This window comes from Oncorhynchus nerka, linkage group LG4, assembly GCF_034236695.1.
Source record: "Oncorhynchus nerka isolate Pitt River linkage group LG4, Oner_Uvic_2.0, whole genome shotgun sequence".
Taxonomy (NCBI): Eukaryota; Metazoa; Chordata; class Actinopteri; order Salmoniformes; family Salmonidae; genus Oncorhynchus; species Oncorhynchus nerka.
The window spans coordinates 393,055-411,648 of record NC_088399.1 but is presented as its reverse complement, the minus strand read 5'-3'; the positions used below and the strand labels follow the sequence as shown (position 1 = coordinate 411,648).

General features: G+C 43.5%; 1 protein-coding gene across 1 annotated transcript in view; it reads left to right on the top strand.

Moving 5' to 3' along the window:
- LOC135571358 (low-density lipoprotein receptor-related protein 2-like) overlaps nt 1-18,268 on the top strand; it is a 121,460-nt gene extending 103,192 nt beyond the window's left edge. Inside the window, 4 exon segments of the mRNA XM_065017142.1 lie at nt 3,160-3,402; nt 13,135-13,474; nt 17,902-18,016; nt 18,175-18,268. Coding sequence (XP_064873214.1) covers nt 3,160-3,402; nt 13,135-13,474; nt 17,902-18,016; nt 18,175-18,216 — 740 coding nt within the window. The 3' untranslated portion in view covers nt 18,217-18,268.
- The last annotated feature ends 326 nt before the right edge of the window (nt 18,269-18,594 follow it).

Sequence of the window (18,594 nt, the reverse complement as noted above, 5' to 3'; positions counted from 1 at the left end):
TGCGCGGTATAACGGTGTCACTGTGCAGTTAGGAGACGGTATAACGGTGTCACTGTGCAGTTAGGGTTAGGAGACGGTATAACGGTGTCACTGTGCGGTATAACGGTGTCACTGTGCAGTTACGGTGTCACTGGCAGAGACGGTATAACGGTGTCACTGTGCAGTTAGGGAGACGGTATGCAGTGTCACTGTGCAGGGAGACGGTATAACGGTGTGTCACTGTGCAGTTAGGGAGACGGTATAACGGTGTCACTGTGCAGTTAGGGAGGTATAACGGTGTCACTGTGCAGTTAGGAGGGTATAACGGTGTCACTGTGCAGTTAGGAGGCGGTATAACGGTGTCACTGTGCAGTTAGGAGACGGTATAACGGTGTCACTGTGCAGTTAGGAGACGGTATAACGGTGTCACTGTGCAGTTAGGAGAGTATAACGGTGTCACTGTGCAGTTAGGAGACGGTGTCACTGTGCAGTTAGGAGACGGTATAACGGTGTCACTGTGCAGTTAGGACGGTGTCACTGTGCAGTTATAACGGTGTCACTGTGCAGTTACGGGGAGACGGTATAACGGTGTCACTGTGCAGTTAGGGAGACGGTATAACGGTGTCACTGTGCAGTTAGGGAGACGGTATAACGGTGTCACTGTGCAGTTAGGGGACGGTATAAGACGGTGTCACTGTGCAGTTGTATAACGGTGTCACTGCAGTTGCAGTTACGGTGGCAGTTACGTATAACGGTGTCACTGTGCAGTTAGGGAGACGGTATAACGGTGTCACTGTGCAGTTACGGGAGACGGTATAACGGTGTCACTGCAGTTGCAGTTACTGTGCAGTTAGGAGCGGTATAACGGTGTCACTGCTGTGCAGTTAACGGTGTCACTGTGCAGTTAGGGAGACGGTATACGGTGTCACTGTGCAGTTAGGAGGCAGTATAACGGTGTCACTGTGCAGTTAGGGAGACGGTATAACGGTGTCACTGTGCAGTTACTGTGCAGTTAGGGAGCGGTATAACGGTGTCACTGTGCAGTTAGGAGACGGTATAACGGTGTCATAACGGTGTCACTGTGCAGTTAGGAGACGGTATAACGGTGTCACTGTGCAGTTAGGAGACGGTATAACGGTGTCACTGTGCAGTTAGGGAACGGTGTCACTGTGCAGTTAGGGAGACGGTATAACGGTGTCACTGTGCAGTTAGGGAGTATAACGCGGTATAACGGTGTCACTGTGCAGTTAGGAGACGGTATAACGGTGTCACTGTGCAGTTAGGGAGACGGTATAACGGTGTCACTGTGCAGTTAGGAGACGGTATAACGGTGTCACTGTGCAGTTAGGGAGAGTTCACTGTGCAGGGAGACGGTATAACGGTGTCACTGTGCAGTTAGGGAGACGGTATAACGGTGTCACTGTGCAGTTAGGGAGACGGTATAACGGTGTCACTGTGCAGTTAGGAGACGGTATAACGGTGTCACTGTGCAGTTGCAGTCACTGTGCAGTTAGGAGACGGTATAACGGTGTCACTGTGCAGTTAGGAGACGGTATAACGGTGTCACTGTGCAGTTAGGGAGACGGTATAACGGTGTCACTGTGCAGTTAGGGGAGACGGTGGTATAACGGTGTCACTGTGCAGTTAGGGAGACTGTGCTGTGCATTACGGTATAACGGTGTCACTGTGCAGTTAGGAGAGTATAACGGTGTCACTGTGCAGTTAGGGAGACGGTATAACGGTGTCACTGTGCAGTTAGGGAGACGGTATAACGGTGTCACTGTGCAGTTAGGGAGACGGTATAACGGTGTCACTGTGCAGTTAGGTATAACGGTGTCACTGTGCAGTTAGGAGACGGTATAACGGTGTCACTGTGCAGTTAGGAGACGGTATAACGGTGTCACTGTGCAGTTAGGAGACGGTATAACGGTGTCACTGTGCAGTTAGGGAGACGTGTCATGCAGTTAGGGAGAACGGTGTCACTGTGCAGTTAGGGAGACGGTATAACGGTGTCACTGTGCAGTTAGGGAGACGGTATAACGGTGTCACTGTGCAGTTTAGGGACGGTGTCACTGTGCGGAGACGGTATAACGGTGTCACTGTGCAGTTAGGGGGAGTATAACGGTGTCACTGTGCAGTTACGGACGGTATAACGGTGTCACTGTGCAGTTAGGGAGACGGTGTCACTGTGCAGTTAACGGTGTCACTGTGCAGTTAGGGAGAGGAGTATAACGGTGTCACTGTGCAGTTAGGGAGACGGTATAACGGTGTCACTGTGCAGTTAGGAGGAGTATAACGGTGTCACTGTGCAGTTACGGTGTCACTGTGCAGTTAGGAGAGTATAACGTGTGTCACTGTGCAGTTAGGGAGACGGTATAACGGTGTCACTGTGCAGTTAGGGACGGTGTCACTGTGCAGTTAGGGAGACGGTATAACGGTGTCACTGTGCAGTTAGGAGAGACGGTGTCATGCAGTTACGGTGTCACTGTGCAGTTAGGGACGGTGTCACTGAGGAGGTGTCACTGTGCAGTTAGGAACGGTGTCACTGTGCAGTTAGACGGTATAACGGTGTCACTGTGGGAGACGGTGTGCAGTTAGGAACGGTGTCACTGCAGTTAGGAGACTGTATAACGGTGTCACTGTGCAGTTAGGAGACTGTATAACGGTGTCACTGTGCAGTTAGGAGACTGTATAACGGTGTCACTGTGCAGTTAGGAGGCGGTATAACGGTGTCACTGTGCAGTTAGGAGACGGTATAACACTGGTGTCACTGTGCAGTTAGGGAGCGGTATAACGGTGTCACTGTGCAGTTAGGAGACGGTATAACGGTGTCACTGTGCAGTTAGGGAGACGGTGTCACTGTATAACGGTGTCACTGTGCAGTTAGGGTATAACGGTGTCACTGTGCAGTTAGGGACGGTATAACGGTGTCACTGTGCAGTTAGGGAGACGGTATAGACGGTGTCACTGTGCAGTTAGGTCGGTATAACGGTGTCACTGTGCAGTTATAGCGTCACTGTGCAGTGTCACTGTGCAGTTAGGTGGCGGTATAACGGTGTCACTGTGCAGAGACACTGAACAAGCGCACTTCCTCTGCGTGTAGTGTTTTCGGGGGTAAGTAGTGTCACATTTAGCTCTGCCAATGGTCTAACCAACTCTACTCTGTCCTCTCTGTCCCAGGAACGAACAGCTGCTCAGAGCGGAACGGAGGCTGCAGTCAGCTGTGCCTGGCCTACCCAGGGGGGCGTAGCTGCCGATGTGGACGTGGTTACCAACCTGTTGACACCAACACGTGTAGCCCCGTCCCCCCCCTCCAGTGTCCAGAGGGCAGCAGGGCCTGTAGCGACGGCAGCAGGTGCCTCCCCCTCACAAAGTTCTGTAACCACCAAACCGACTGCCTCGACCATTCAGACGAGATCAAATGTGAGTAACTTCAACCCCGTCTGCCCTGCCTCGCATAAAGAGTTAGTGAATAGACTATACCCCTGACTCACCCATGGAAATAAAGTGAACAGATTATACCCCCTGACTCACATAGAAATAGACTGTACAGGTTGGCTGACAACTTCACAAAAATGATGCTCGAATCGATGTGGCCGAAAGGTGTGCGTTATGGGTTCAGATAGCTAGTAACAATGACAAGAAGCTGCTCATTGCATCTTATTTTCTGGTGTTTTCACTGATGTCCGATCTATGCTAATATGGAGAGAAAAAATTATAGATAGCTAACCAACAATAGTAACAATGTATTTAAGATCTCATTATGCCTTCATAACAATGGAGCTGTTCTATTAATCACCCATATCGTGTGTGAGCTCCGTTGTGTTCAGTATCAGCAGGAATGAGACACTACCCCAACACACTGAACTCTATCAGAGAAGTAGTTGGTGAACCAGGCGAGGCAATCATTTGAGAAATCAAGGCTGTCGAGTCTGAGGATGTGGTGATTGACAGAGTCGAAAGCCTTGGCCAGATCAATGAATACGGCTGCACAGTAATGTTTCTTATCGATGGCGGTTAAGATGTCCTTTAGGACCTTGAGAGTGGCTGAGGTGCACCCATGACCAGCTCTGAAACCAGATTGCATAGCAGAGAAGGTATGGTGAGATTCGAAATGGTCGGTAATCTGTTTGTTGACTTGGCTTTCGAAGACCTTAGAAAGGCATGGTAGGATAGATATAGGTCTGTAGCAGTTTGGGTCAAGAGTGTCCCCCCCTTTGAAGAGGGGGATGACCGCAGCTGCTTTCCAATCTTTGGGAATCTCAGACGACACGAAAGAGGTTGAACAGGCTAGTAATAGGGGTGGCAACAATTTCGGCAGATAATTTTAGAAAGAAAAGGTCCAGATTGTCTAGCCCGGCTGATTTGTAGGGGTCCAGATTTTGCAGCTCTTTCAGAACATCAGCTGAATGGATTTGGGAGAAGGAGAAATGGGGAAGGCTTGGGTGGGTTGCTGTTGGGGGTGCAGTGCTGTTGACCGGGGTAGGAGTAGCCAGGTGGAAAGCATGGCCAGCTGTAGAAAAATGCTTATTGAAATTCTCAATTATGGTGGATTTATCGATGGTGACAGTGTTTCCTATCTTCAGTGCAGTGGGCAGCTGGGAGGTGTTCTTATTCTCCATGGACTTTACAGTGTCCCAGAACTTTTTTGAGTTAGTGTTGCAGGAAGCAAATTTCTGCTTGAAAAAGCTTGCCTTGGCTTTTCTAACTGCCTGTGTATAATGGTTTCTAGCTTCCCTGAACAGCTGCATATCACGGGGGCTGTTTGATGCTAATGCAGAACGCCATAGGATGTTTTTGTGTTGGTTAAGGGCAGTCAGGTCTGGGGAGAACCAAGGGCTATATCTGTTCCTGGTTCTAAATTTCTTGAATGGGGCATGTTTATTTAAGATGGTTAGGAAGGCATTTAAAAAAAATATCCAGGCATCCTCTACTGACGGGATGAGATCAATATCCTTCCAGGATACCCCGGCCAGGTCGATTAGAAAGGCCTGCTCGCTGAAGTGTTTCAGGGAGCGTTTTACAGTGATGAGTGGAGGTCGTTTGACCGCTGACCCACTACGGATGCAGGCAATGAGGCAGTGATCGCTGAGATCTTGGTTGAAGACAGCAGAGGTGTATTTAGAGGGGAAGTTGGTTAGGATGATATCTATGAGGGTGCCCGTGTTTAAGGCTTTGGGGAGGTACCTGGTAGGTTCATTGATAATTTGTGTGAGATTGAGGGCATCAAGTTTAGATTGTAGGATGGCTGGGGTGTTAAGCATGTTCCAGTTTAGTTCGCCTAGCAGCACGAGCTCTGAAGATAGATGGGGGGCAATCAGTTCACATATGGTGTCCAGAGCACAGCTGGGGGCAGAGGGTGGTCTATAGCAGGCGGCAACTGTGAGAGACTTGTTTTTAGAGGTGGATTTTTAAAAGTAGAAGTTCAAATTGTTTGGGTACAGACCTGGATAGTAGGACAGAACTCTGCAGGCTATCTTTGCAATAGATTGCAACACCGCCCCCTTTGGCAGTTCTATCTTGTCTGAAAATGTTGTAGTTTGGAATTAAAATTTCTGAATTTTTGGTGGTCTTCCTAAGCCAGGATTCAGACACAGCTAGAACATCCGGGTTGGCAGAGTGTGCTAAAGCAGTGAATAGAACAAACTTAGGGAGGAGGCTTCTAATGTTAACATGCATGAAACCAAGGCTATTACGGTTACAGAAGTCATCAAAAGAGAGCGCCTGGGGAATAGGAGTGGAGCTAGGCACTGCAGGGCCTAGATTCACCTCTACATCGCCAGATGAACATAGGAGGAGTAGAATAAGGGTGCGGCTGAAAGCAATAAGAATTGGTTGTCTAGAACGTCTGGAACAGAGAGTAAAAGGAGGTTTCTGGGGGCGATAAAATAGCATCAAGGTATAATGTACAGACAAAGGTATGGTAGGATGTGAATACAGTGGAGGTAAACCTAGGTATTGAGTGATGAAGAGATATTGTCTCTAGAAACATCATTGAAACCAGGAGATGTCATTGCATGTGTGGGTGGTGGAACTAATAGGTTGGATAAGGTATAGTGAGCAGGACTAGAGGCTCTACAGTGAAATAAGCCAATAAACACTAACCAGAACAGCAATGGACAAGACATATTGACATTAAGGAGAGGCATGCTTAGTCGAGTGATCAAAAGGGTCCAGTGAGTGGAGAGGTTGATTTAGACAGCTAGCCAGGCCATCGGTAGCAAGCTAGCATAGGATGGATGTCTGTTAGACACCTCTTGCGTTCCGTCAGTAGATTAGGGGGGTTCCGTGTGGTAGAGGGGATTAATCCAAATCACACAACAACAAAAATAAAAACAATAGATATAGTTATAGAGGCCCAAGAAGAAAACATAATAATAATAAAAATAAATAAATTGTCCGATGTGTTGCATTGTAACAAATATAGATGTATGCAGTTCCACATGTGTACTTGGAGGAATAAAAGTGACATTTATGCAAATTATCCCATATCTGAACTTCATACATGTCAAATTCAAGGACTTTCAGGCACTCAATTGCAGTTCAAGGATCTCAATGTTATAAAATAGCATTTATATACAGTAGTTGTACAGATATATCCTAATATTTAAAAAAAAACATCCACCCACAAAGTGTATGAAAAAGTAGGCTATTACCACTAAGAATAATGCGTTTTTTTTTTACCTTGATTTTCTAATTATTGCATTCTAAAATGTGAGAATAACGTGGACATTGATGTTTCTGTAGCCCATGTGGCCAACACAGGCACACATAATAAACCATGAATCTCACCATCAGTTTTTATTACAGTGACCTAAAACTTATCGATAGTTAGTCTTGTCTCATCGCTGCAACTCCCGTACGAACTCGAGCGCCATGCGTTCTCCGACACAACCCAGCCAAGCCGCACTGCTTCTTGACACAACACCTGCTTAACCCGAAAGCCAGCAGCACCAATGTGTCAGAGGAAACACTGTACATCTGGTGACCGTGTCAGTGTGCATTGCGCCAGGTCAGTGTGCATTGCGCCAGGTCAGTGTGCATTGCGCCAGGTCAGTGTGCATTGCGCCAGGTCAGTGTGCATTGCGCCAGGTCAGTGTGCATTGCGCCAGGTACTAGAGCGCAATGAGACAGGAAAATCCCACACGGATCTCTAGTGGCACAGCTAGTTTGCTGTTTTGGGCCCCTTGTCCCCCTCCCGGTCTTGACTCTGACTCACTCCGGTGATTGTTTTCAATTGCTCTCTTTAGGTGGTCTCTAACACAACACTGGTATGTCATTTCATTTCCAGAACATGTTGAGAAGAAGCCAACTAGGCTGCCATTTGTTGTCATTATATCCAGAATAGTAAGAGCATTGCACAATACTCTATCCTACTCAATTATGCCCAGTAGACATTGTGTCCTTTTGCAATATTGCAAAACACAGCTTAGCCTTTTGTTAATCCACTGGTCTCAGATTTTGAAATGATGCTTTACAGCGAAAGCAATATAAGCGTTTAAGTTTATCGATTGCTCGACAAAACAATAAGTACACGAAAATCAGAAAAGCAATCAAATTAATCGTTTACCATTGATCTTCGGATGTTTTCACTCACGAGACTCGCAGTTAGACAAATGTTCCTTTCGTTCCATAAAGATATTTTTATATCCAAATACCTCCGGTGGTTTGGTGCATTATGCCCAGGAATCCACCGGAAAGAACGCTCACGACAACGTAGACACAAATTCCAAATTATATCCATAATGTCCACAGAAACATGTCAAAAGTTTTTTATAATCTATTCCATAATATATCAACCGGGACAGTTGGCTTTTCACTAGGACCGGGAGTAACAATGGCCGCCTTTCTCTTTTGCGCTCAAATCACATTTATTTATATAGCCCTTCGTACATCAGCTGATATCTCAAAGTGCTGTACAGAAACCCAGCCTAAAACCCCAAACAGCAAGCAATGCAGGTGTAGAAGCACGGTGGCTAGGAAAAACTCCCTAGAAAGGCCGGAACCTAGGAAGAAACCTAGAGGTGTGGGGTGGCCAGTACTCTTCTGGCTGTGCCGGGTGGAGATTATAACAGAACATGGCCAATATGTTCAAATGTTCATAAATGACCAGCATGGTCCAATGATAATAAGGCAGAACAGTTGAAACTGGAGCAGCAGCAGGGCCAGATTAGGATACGACTCACTCTGAGAGCCCCCATGTGTTCGTTCACGCTCATTCCTCAAAATAAAAGCCTTAAACTATGTCTAAAGACTGACACCTTAGGGAATCCATAGAAAAAGGAATCTGGTTTATATCCCTTTAAATGGGCAATAGGGATGTATAAGAACAGAGGTTTCAAAAACAGGCGCACTTCCTGATTGGATTTTCCTCAGGTTCTAGCCTGCAATATCAGTTCTGTTTAACTCGCAGACAACATTTTTACAGTTTTGGAAACTTTAGTGTTTTCTATCCTAATCTGTCTATTATATGCATATTTCAGCATCTGGTCCTGAGAAATATGCCGTTAACTTTGGTAACGTTATTTTTTTCAATCATAAAAAGTAGGTTCAAGAGGTTAAAGGACAAATCCACAGCTGAAACGGTAACAAAATGGACACCCCACCTCTGTTTTGGTAAAAGCTGAAGGATGGGGCTGGAGAAATGTACCTACATTAAGATAAAAAATATATTTTATTTCACCAGGTAAGTTAATTGAGAACAAGTTCTCATTTACAGCTGTGACCCGGCTAAAGCAAAGCAGTGCGACAAACGGTTACATGGAATAAACAAGAGTACCGTCAATAACACAATAGGAAGAAATAGTATATATACAGTGTGCAAATAGCATGAGGAGGTAAGGCAATACATAGGCCATAATAGGAAAGTAACAACAATTTAGCAGATTAATGTTGGAGTGATAGATGAGCAGATAGTGAGTAAGTAGTGATACTGGTGTGCAAAAGAGCAGCAAAGTAAATAAAAACAATATGGTTGAGGGAGGTAGATTGGGTCGGCTTTTTACAGATGGACTATGTACAGCTGCAACAATCTGGAGACTATGTACAGCTGCTCGGATAACTAATGTTTAAAGTTAGTGAGGTAAAAGTAAGTCTCCAGCTTCAGCGATTTTTGCAATTCATTCCCGTCACTGGCAGCAGAGAACTGGAAGGAAAGGCGCTCAAAGGTGTTGGTTTTGGGGATGCCCAGTGAGATACCTGCTGGAGGGTGTGCTATGGGTGGGTGTGACCAGTGAGCTGAGATGAGGTGGAGCTTTACCTAGCATAGACTTGTAGATGAACTGGAGCCAGTTGGTCCGGCGACAAATATGTAGTGAGGGCCAGCCGACTAAAGAATACAGGTCACGATGGTGGGTGGGTGGTTTAAGGCACTTTGGTAACAAAACGCATGGCACTGTGATAAACTGCATCCAATTTGCTGAGTACAGTATTGGAAGCTATTTTGTAAATGACATTGCCGAAGTCGAGGATCGGTAGGATAGTCAGTCTTACTAGGGTATGTTTGGCGGCGTGAGTGAAGGAGACTTTGATGCGAAATAGAAAGCCGATTCTAGATTTGATTTTGGATTGGAGATGTTTGATATGAGTCGAAGTAGTTTAGTCTAGCCAGACACCTAGGTATTTGTCGTTGTCCACGTATTCTAGGTCCGAACCCGCTGAGTTCCCGTAGTAAACGGGATATTTTGCCAGGACAAGATGCTAGAATATGCATATAATTGACAGCTTAGGATAGAAAACACAAGTTTCCAAAACTGTAAAAATATTGTCTGAGTATAACAGAACTGATGTTGCAGGCGAAAGAAAAATCCAATCCGGAAGTGCCTCATGTTTTGAAAGCACTGCGTTCCAATGCGTCCCTATTGAGCAGTGAATGGGCTATCAACCAGCTTACTCTTTCTCCGTATTCCCAAACGTGTCTACAGCATTGTGACGTTGTTTTACGCATTTATGTTGAAGAATACCCATAGGCGGCTACATTGCGCAAGTGGTCGCCTGATGCTCCCTGAGAGATTCTCGCGTAAAATACAGAGGTAGCCATTACTCCAATCGGTTCTACTGAAAAACAAATTGTCCCAATGGATATATTATCGAATAGATATTTGAAAAACACCTTGAGGATTGATAATAAACTATGTTTGCCATGTTTCTGTCGATATTATGGAGCTAATTTGGAATATTTTTCGTGACTGCAATTTCCAGGCGATTTCTCAGCCAAACGTGAAGAACAAACAGAGCTTTTTCGCCTACAAAAATGATATTTTTGGAAAAAAGGAACATTTGCTATCTAACTGGGAGTCTCGTGAGTGTAAACATCCGAAGGTAAACGATTTAATTTGATTGCTTTTCTGATTTCTGTGACCAAGTTACCTGCTGCTAGCTGGACAAAATGCTATGCTAGGCTATTGATAAACTTACACAAATGCTTGTCTAGCTTTGGCTGTAAAGCATATTTTGAAAATCTGAGATAACAGGGTGATTAACAAAAGGCTACGCTGTGTCTCATTATTTCATTTGTGATTTTCATGAATAGGAATATTTTCTAGGAATATTTATGTCCGTTGCGTTATGCTAATTAGAGTCAGATGACAACGGTCCCGTTCACGGGATGGGGTGTCACTAGAGGTTAACTTGGCTTTCGAAGAATTTAGAAAGGCAGGGCAGGATGGATGTAGGTCTAACAGTTTGGGTCTAGGGTGTCGCCCCCTTTGAAGAGGTGGATGACCGCACCAGCTTTTCAATCTTTAGGGATCTCGGAAGAAACGAGTGGTTGAACAGACTGGTAATAGGGGTTGCAAAAATGGCGGTGGATAATTTTAGGAAGGGAGGGTCCAGATTTTCTAGCCCAGCTGATTTGTACGGGTCCTGGTTTAGCAGCTATTTCAGAACATCTGCGATCTGGATTTGGGTGACGGCGAAGCTGCAGAGGCTCGGGTAAGTTGCTGCTAGGGGTGAAGAGCTGTTGGTTGGGGTAGCCAGGAGGAAAGCAGGGCCAGCCGTAAAAAAATCTTAATGAAATATTCAATTATCTTGGATTTATCGGTGGTGGCCGTGTCGCATAGCCTCAGTGCAGCAGGGAGGAGGTCCTCTTGTTCTCCATGGACATTAGTGCCATGCAAATTTCTATTTGAAAAAGCAAGCCTATGCTTGCTGTGTTTATTGGTTCCTGACTTCTCTGAGCAGTTGCATATCGTGGGTGACTATTCGATTAATAGAGGTGTGGATGCAAGGACTGACCATCCATGATATCAAAATCATTTTAACCATGGTATGAGGCTAAACAGTGTTTACAAGAATGTTTACAAACATTAGAAAAACAAGCTTATTTTTTTGTGTTCTCATAGTGACAGTTGAACTAAGGTCATGAGGCATGTATAAGTTATATTGTTCAAGAATCATTGGAGATGTGTGGGGCAACTACAGATTGCCCCTTTAAGTCTATCAAAACTGTGAGTTTGAGCATTTGTCCATTAGGCTTATGCGGCAGGTAGCCTTGTGGTTAGAGTATTGGACCAGTAACCGAAAGGTTGCTAGATCGACTCCTCATACTGACTAGGTAAAAAACGTCCTCCTGCTCTTGAACAACGCAGTTAACCCACTGTTCCTAGGCCGTCATTGTAAAAAGAAATTGTTCTTAACTGACTTACCTAGTTAAACAAAGAATAAATCAAATGTTTTATTTATTTTATCAGCATGAATTAGGTTGAGCAATAAAATCCCTACTTTTATTCCATAATAGGCTGGGATCTGCACTATGCAGCTGTTGCGAGAGTGGCTGGCCACTGGTTTAAAAAACAACGATTGATGGGCATCTTAAACTTCTTGAATTCAACCATTAAATGGTTCAAATACACTTTTTAAAATTTGAATAGCCATCCACAACAACTACAGGCCGTAAGGCGCAATTAGCTAAATGAGAGAACCACAGTATGATTCACATCTATGCGCTGTGTAGTTATCAAAAATATGTGAAATCCGTATTGCCATAGACTACACCACTGCTGTTATCCTTACTTCCAATCATTTATTCAAGTTGGATAATCATTGGATGCCGACAGCAGTCACACCATTGGAAGAACAACCTTGGATTGTAGCCAACAAAAGCCTATTCCAATGCCATTCAAATCAGCATTGAATAAGTGTCAAAGATTCTAATTCCAGCGTTTCAAAAGTATCTAATCTGACAACAATATTTTGGCTGGTAATGGCTTAGTTACAGTTTTTTATAATCCCTGACATGTAATCCATTACTCACCAACCCTGACTATATGAAATGACTACTTACACTGCCATAAATGCAAAGACAAAGTAAAGTTAAGTCATAAGATTTTGGACAAATCTATCAAGACAAACCATGATAAAGGGTTAAATAGGTTTTAAATCAACTGGTGATTTTTATAGAAAATTGATATGAAACCCCCTTTAAATCTTAATGTAATGACATGGGGGGGGTTATTATCAGTGACAGTGTAGGAAATGTCCAGTGTAGGAAATGTTCACTGGTAACCTAGTATATAGAATGAAACTGCTGGTTGATTAGTGCACGTTTGCTGTACTTTTAGACAGATTTTAATAGAGGTTGTGATTATTTAGCCCTACTGACATCCCTTTCATACAAAGATGTTTTTCTGGCAACTTTTTTCCTTGTCTTTATCTGAATGTATTGCCGTTATGAAAAGCAAAACTTTTATTTCCACCTTAAGACCTTTATTTCTGTAAAGTTCTGCCTACGGCTCAAGGCTGGTTTACAGTTGGTCTATCGACATTGTTGCAGTGACATGCACAGCCATGACTGCATTGACCTGTAAAATAGGGCTAATTAAACTCAATATGCTATTCCTTTCTTTTGAAAATATATTTGATTTGTTCCTTATGACCTGGCTAAATTCAAGAAAAATATATTTATTTTTGATGGTGTGTATTATCAATGGATTTTAAAATGGCCGCCCACCTACATCTGCAGACCACTACTACCATTCATTCCCAGCGTGCTAGAAAATGCATGCAAAAATGGGCCTGTTAGAGTTGCATAATCATTTGCCAATATTTTCTATTAGGAAATTACTGTAAATCCAATGTTGAAAACAGTAAGTGTAACACTGGTTCTCTAACACCCTGTTCTCTTATTATAACCAAGGATTTCTCTGTAACCTACAGGCTGGTCTGGAGTGAAGCCCCAAGATGTCAGCCATAGTAAACCTTCCCCGGGGCATGCTGGGAACACCGTCCCCCCTAGCCAGGACTGGTCTGGGAGGACCACCCCCGGGGGGGTAGAGGTGCAGAAGCTGGACTCTGAGTCATGTGATGCCCAGCAGTGTAATGGACATGGGAAATGTGTGGCAAGGGGTGGAGAAACCACCTGCCAGTGTGTTCTGGGATACCATGGTGTGTTCTGTGAGGAGGGTGAGGGTCCAGGGGTCAGTAATGCCCCCCTCACTTTAGGCATCCTCAGCCTCATTGGTGGAGTCCTCATCGCTGCTGTCATCATCAGGAAGAGGTAGTCTCAAATAAAATCAATGTGTTCAGTATTTTCCAACCCCTGAGACACACACACACACACACACACACTAGTGCTATGAAGTCTTTCTCAAGGCCCCAATGTCAGTAATGTATTCGCAGTCTTCTGGTTTACCTCTGTCATACCTAGGACTTTGAATGAGCAATCCTAAAGTTTTCTACAGTCCACCTCTCTAACTTATAGGCCCACTGCATACCATTTATATAACCTGTAGACCAGGGTTCCCCAACTGGCTTCCCACGGCCAGATTTGGCCTGCGGGTGGTTTTATTTGGCCCCCCAAGTCTTCTAGAAAAAATAATATATAATTAGATGTGCTTTTTGTATTTCTTTATACTGTAAAAACACATCAGCTCCAAGTGATTCTAATTCAAGAAATCTGTTCCCAACTATTCCCGTGATCAAGATAGCCCTATTTGGTAAAATACCAAGTCTGTTATGGCAAGAATGGTTCTGTTAGGGTCGTATTTCTCAGAGTAAATAACTCACGGACACTAGAGAAGCATAACCAAGTTTAATTCTTCCCAAAGGGTCGTTACAGCTGTAATTCAGACAAATAAACATTTCACACAAGCACTGATATAACCCTTTCTCCTAGGCTAAGTCTCCTACACAACCGAATAGCCAATGCATCCCTGTTGCTAGGAAGAACCTTAGTGATATCTGTTCTTCCTCAATTCATCTGACATGAACTCTACCCCAAAGTGCTCACTCCTCCCCAACTGAAGGCTGTCATGGTTATTGATACCAGACTGTCTCTTCTCTCAGAGGATCCCTGATGTCTAACAGTAACATATCCTGACATAATGTAAATGTTATACATTACCCTCTCTCCCTCAGTGACATTGTTAGTTTCTAAGATCTCCACCCGTCTACCCTTATCAATGCCTGCCACATGTAATCACTTCCCTGCACTCAACACATTCCAAGCTTAGTTGTCCCCACTATATACCTTCCTCCTATAACCCTTAACTTCTGTTGTAGACCCTCAACCTTAGCACTCCTTCAGTGACATCAATACGTAACATTTAATTCTCAGAACCCAACAGCTCAAATAAGTAAAGGGAAACCACAGTCCATTTACTTTAAGACATCAAGGTCAGTCAATATGGAAACTGTCGAACTTTGAAAGTTTCTTCAAGTGCAGTTGCAAAAACCAAGTGCTATGATGAAACTGGCTCTCATGAGGACCACCACAGGAGTGGAAGACCCAGAGTTACCTCTACTGCAGAGGATAAGTGCATTCGTTTCCAGCCTCAGAAATTGCAGCCCAAATAAATGCTTCAGAGTTAAAGTAACAGACACATCTCAACATCAACTGTTCAGAGGAGACTGAATCAGGCCTTCATGGCCAAATTGCTGCAAAGAAACCACTACTAAAAGATGCCAATAAGAAAACACTTGCTTATAAGAAACACGAGCAATGGATATTAGACCGGTGGGAATTTGTCCTTTGGTATGGAGTCAAAATTTGAGATGTTTGGTTCCAACGCTGTGTGGGTGAACGGATCTCCATGTGTATTTCCCACTGTAAATCATGGAGGTATGGTGAGGGGGTGCTATTGAACTCTGTTCAGCATTTATTTGGGCTGCAATTTCTGAGGCTGGTAACTCTAATGCACTTATCCTCTGCAGCAGAGGTGACTCTGGGTCTTCCACTCCTGTGGCGGTCTTCATGAGAGCTCCTACCTTGTCACAACTGATTGGTTCAAACACAAGAAGATGAAATTCCACGTACATTTTTAAGAAGGAACACCTGTTAATTGAAATGCATTCCAGGTGACTTCCTCATGAAGCTGGTTGAGAGAATGCTAGGAGTGTGCAAAGCTGTCAAGGCAAAGGCTGGCTACTTTGCAGAATCTCAAATATAAAATATATTTTGATTGAACACTTTTGGTAGAAAAAAGGAAAATATAGTAACCTAGAATGAGTAATGTCCAAACTTTTGACTGGTACTGTACCAATATACCCTACTGCTGTATACCCTACTGCTGTATTCCCTACTGCTGTATTCCCTACTGCTGTATTCCCTACTGCTGTATTCCCTACTGCTGTATTCCCTACTGCTGTATACCCTACTGCTGTATTCCCTACTGCTGTCCCTAACCCAATGACTATTCCCTACTGCTGTCCCTAACCCAATGACTATCCCTTACCTAACTACTGTTTACCCAACTACTATATATCATACTGCTGTATTCCCTACTGCTGTATTCCCTACTGCTATATACCATATTACTGTATCTGTATACCTGTATACCCTACTGCTGTATACTATATACCCTACTGCTGTATACCCCTACTACTGTAATCCCTCTATACCCTGCTAGTGTATACTATATACCCTACTGCTGTATACCCCTACTACTGTAATCCCTCTATACCCTACTACTGTAATCCCTCTATACCCTGCTAGTGTATACTATATACCCCACTGCTCTAAACCTTACTACTATAATCCCTCTATACCCTGCTAGTGTATACTATATACCCTACTGCTCTAAACCCTACTACTGTAATCCCTCTATACCCTGCTAGTGTATACTATATACCCTACTGCTCTAAACCCTACTACTGTAATCCCTCTATACCCTACTACTGTATACTATATACCCTACTGCTCTAAACCCTACTACTGTAATCCCTCTATACCCTGCTAGTGTATACTATAAACCCTACTACTGTAAGCCCTCTACTATTGTATTACAACTGTCATGTCTCTGGCTATCCCGGATTAAGTGATATAACATGCTATTCTATAAAATTATTTCTCTGTAATTAATATTACCTGTATCGTCCTAATGTACCCGAAACAGGAGGTTACATTTTCATCAAGGACTTATATAGTGGCGGGGGAGAAGGGTGTTTCATTAGTTTATAACCCATGTCTCTATATAACATGCTATTCTATAAAATAATTTAACTGTAATTAATATTACCTGATTGAGCTAATCATTTAAATGTAATTTACTAGAAAGTCGGGGCACCACAAAATAATATTTATAGAGCTGTTATCTTCCGAATAAACTCCTAAAGACCTAGTAATATTTTACATCAATGGCAGTCAATATTAATCGTCACTTTATTTCAGTCTCATCTGAAAGTTGTAAATTCTTGGTTATCTTCACGAACCCTGGCTAACAAGTTGAATCAGCAATACAAAATTGAGTTTTTTTTAATTTACTAAATACCTAATCACCTAATTATGTGTGTATGTAATCACACAGAATTACATACACACAGAATGAATCATACCTTGATTACAAATTGTCATAAAGGAAAATGTCCCTAGCGGACGGAACATATATGACAGCTGGTTACTCAAAGAAAAGGGGGTTGGGTTTGAGTGAAATAGTGGCAGCTACTCTATCGTAAATACAGAATCTTATGCATTCTAAATTACCGCCCATTTGGAAAAGTGAAATGCAATAAATATTTAATCTGAGCTGCGCTTCAATAGGTTGGTGGTAGATGGAAGGCCGTGTTGCCCAACAGGTCTTTGTCCTTTGAAGAGTGTCTCTGGTGGTGAACAGGAAATGTTGTAGTGTCGTCGTTGTGTGGTAGACGGGATACTCTCTGTCCTCTCCTAGCCCACGTTTTACAGCGGCTGCTGCTAACTCGACGGCTAGGAGGTATCACTTCTGTAGTGAATAAGAGTTCAAAGTTCATACCATTCGCAACCAACGCTCATGCTGAGGTTGACTTCGTTCTGTAGTTATTATCTGAATCCTGACATCGGACCGTCGTCCTAATGTACCCGAAACAGGAGGTTACATTTTCATCAAGGGCTTATATAGTGGCGGGGGAGAAGGGTGTGTTTCATTAGTTTATAACCCATGTCTCTTCACAGGGGCGGGCCACTGATTGAGCAGAGCTCTAATCTTATGAAAACCCAATTCTCTCATTAGGAAGCTAAAATTGCATTTACTCTTTTCACAAGTAGTTTCATTTAAATTGCATTTAAATTGCACAACAATTCCACGTGAATCTGATATCTAATGTGTAGACTTTCCCAGATAGTGTCGTCCTGTCATCAGTCATAATGTCTCATGACAACCCAACTGACATAATATTCATTAAGTACCAATGCATATTTTCAACTGGCTCTATTACCGAAATATGGTTCCTTTCCCTCCACTTGTTTGATGTTCCCAGACTTTCATGTTTAACAAAGACTAATCAGAGTCCCTCTGCAGAGTCGGAGAGGGAAGAGAGAAAGGTATTTATGGGGGGGTCATAAACCTTACCCACAAGCCAACTTCATGAAGCCCTGCTCCTAACCCTACTACTACATACTTAACGGCTATTTACCCTGCTGCTCTATACCTACATTGTATACCCTATTATATACCTGTATATCATACTACCATAAACATATATATATATACCCTACTCTGTGTTTAGCAGGGCAAGAGCTGCAGCTCGGGGCCAGTCCACAGACAAGGAGACTCTGTTGACCAATATGGATGAACAGACAGTCTACGCTGTGTCTTTCAACAACGATCTGTATGATCCTGACCAGGTACCTTAGAGTTAGTGTAAAGGTCTTTTATAGGTTAGGGTTTAGCTAAGAGCTTTAAAACCAGAGCGTTTTGGTCTGCCACAGCATTGCCATGCTTTGTTCCCCACCCCCACCATGAATATGATAGTATTTTCAATTAAAACATTTTTTTTTTTCAGGAATTGATCTCGTCTGCTGATGGGACATCTCAACATCTGTAAATGTTGCCTTTTCTCTTCTGCTCTGAAATAAAGTCTAGGATGTTAAACCTCATGGTGTTTTATTTTCTCAGACATCACGTGTAGCTGAACATCACAGCCATGTAGATCCGTTTCCTGGCCGCATTATGAAAAGTTGTGGTCATAAACCTGTTATGGGGGTTATCTTAGTGTGAGGCACATAGATGGACAATGAAACACCACTGGTGGTGGTCTTGAAAGAGGGGGCGGTTTAAATATAGGGACAACTGTCCGGTTAGTGGATGTAGAATGACCAGCAGGAGACGGATGCACCGTTCAAGTTCATTACCACAGACGCGGCATTGAAACAGGAAGTAATGTCGTTAATATTCCCATTTCTGTTCTCAGTAAAGGCTAATG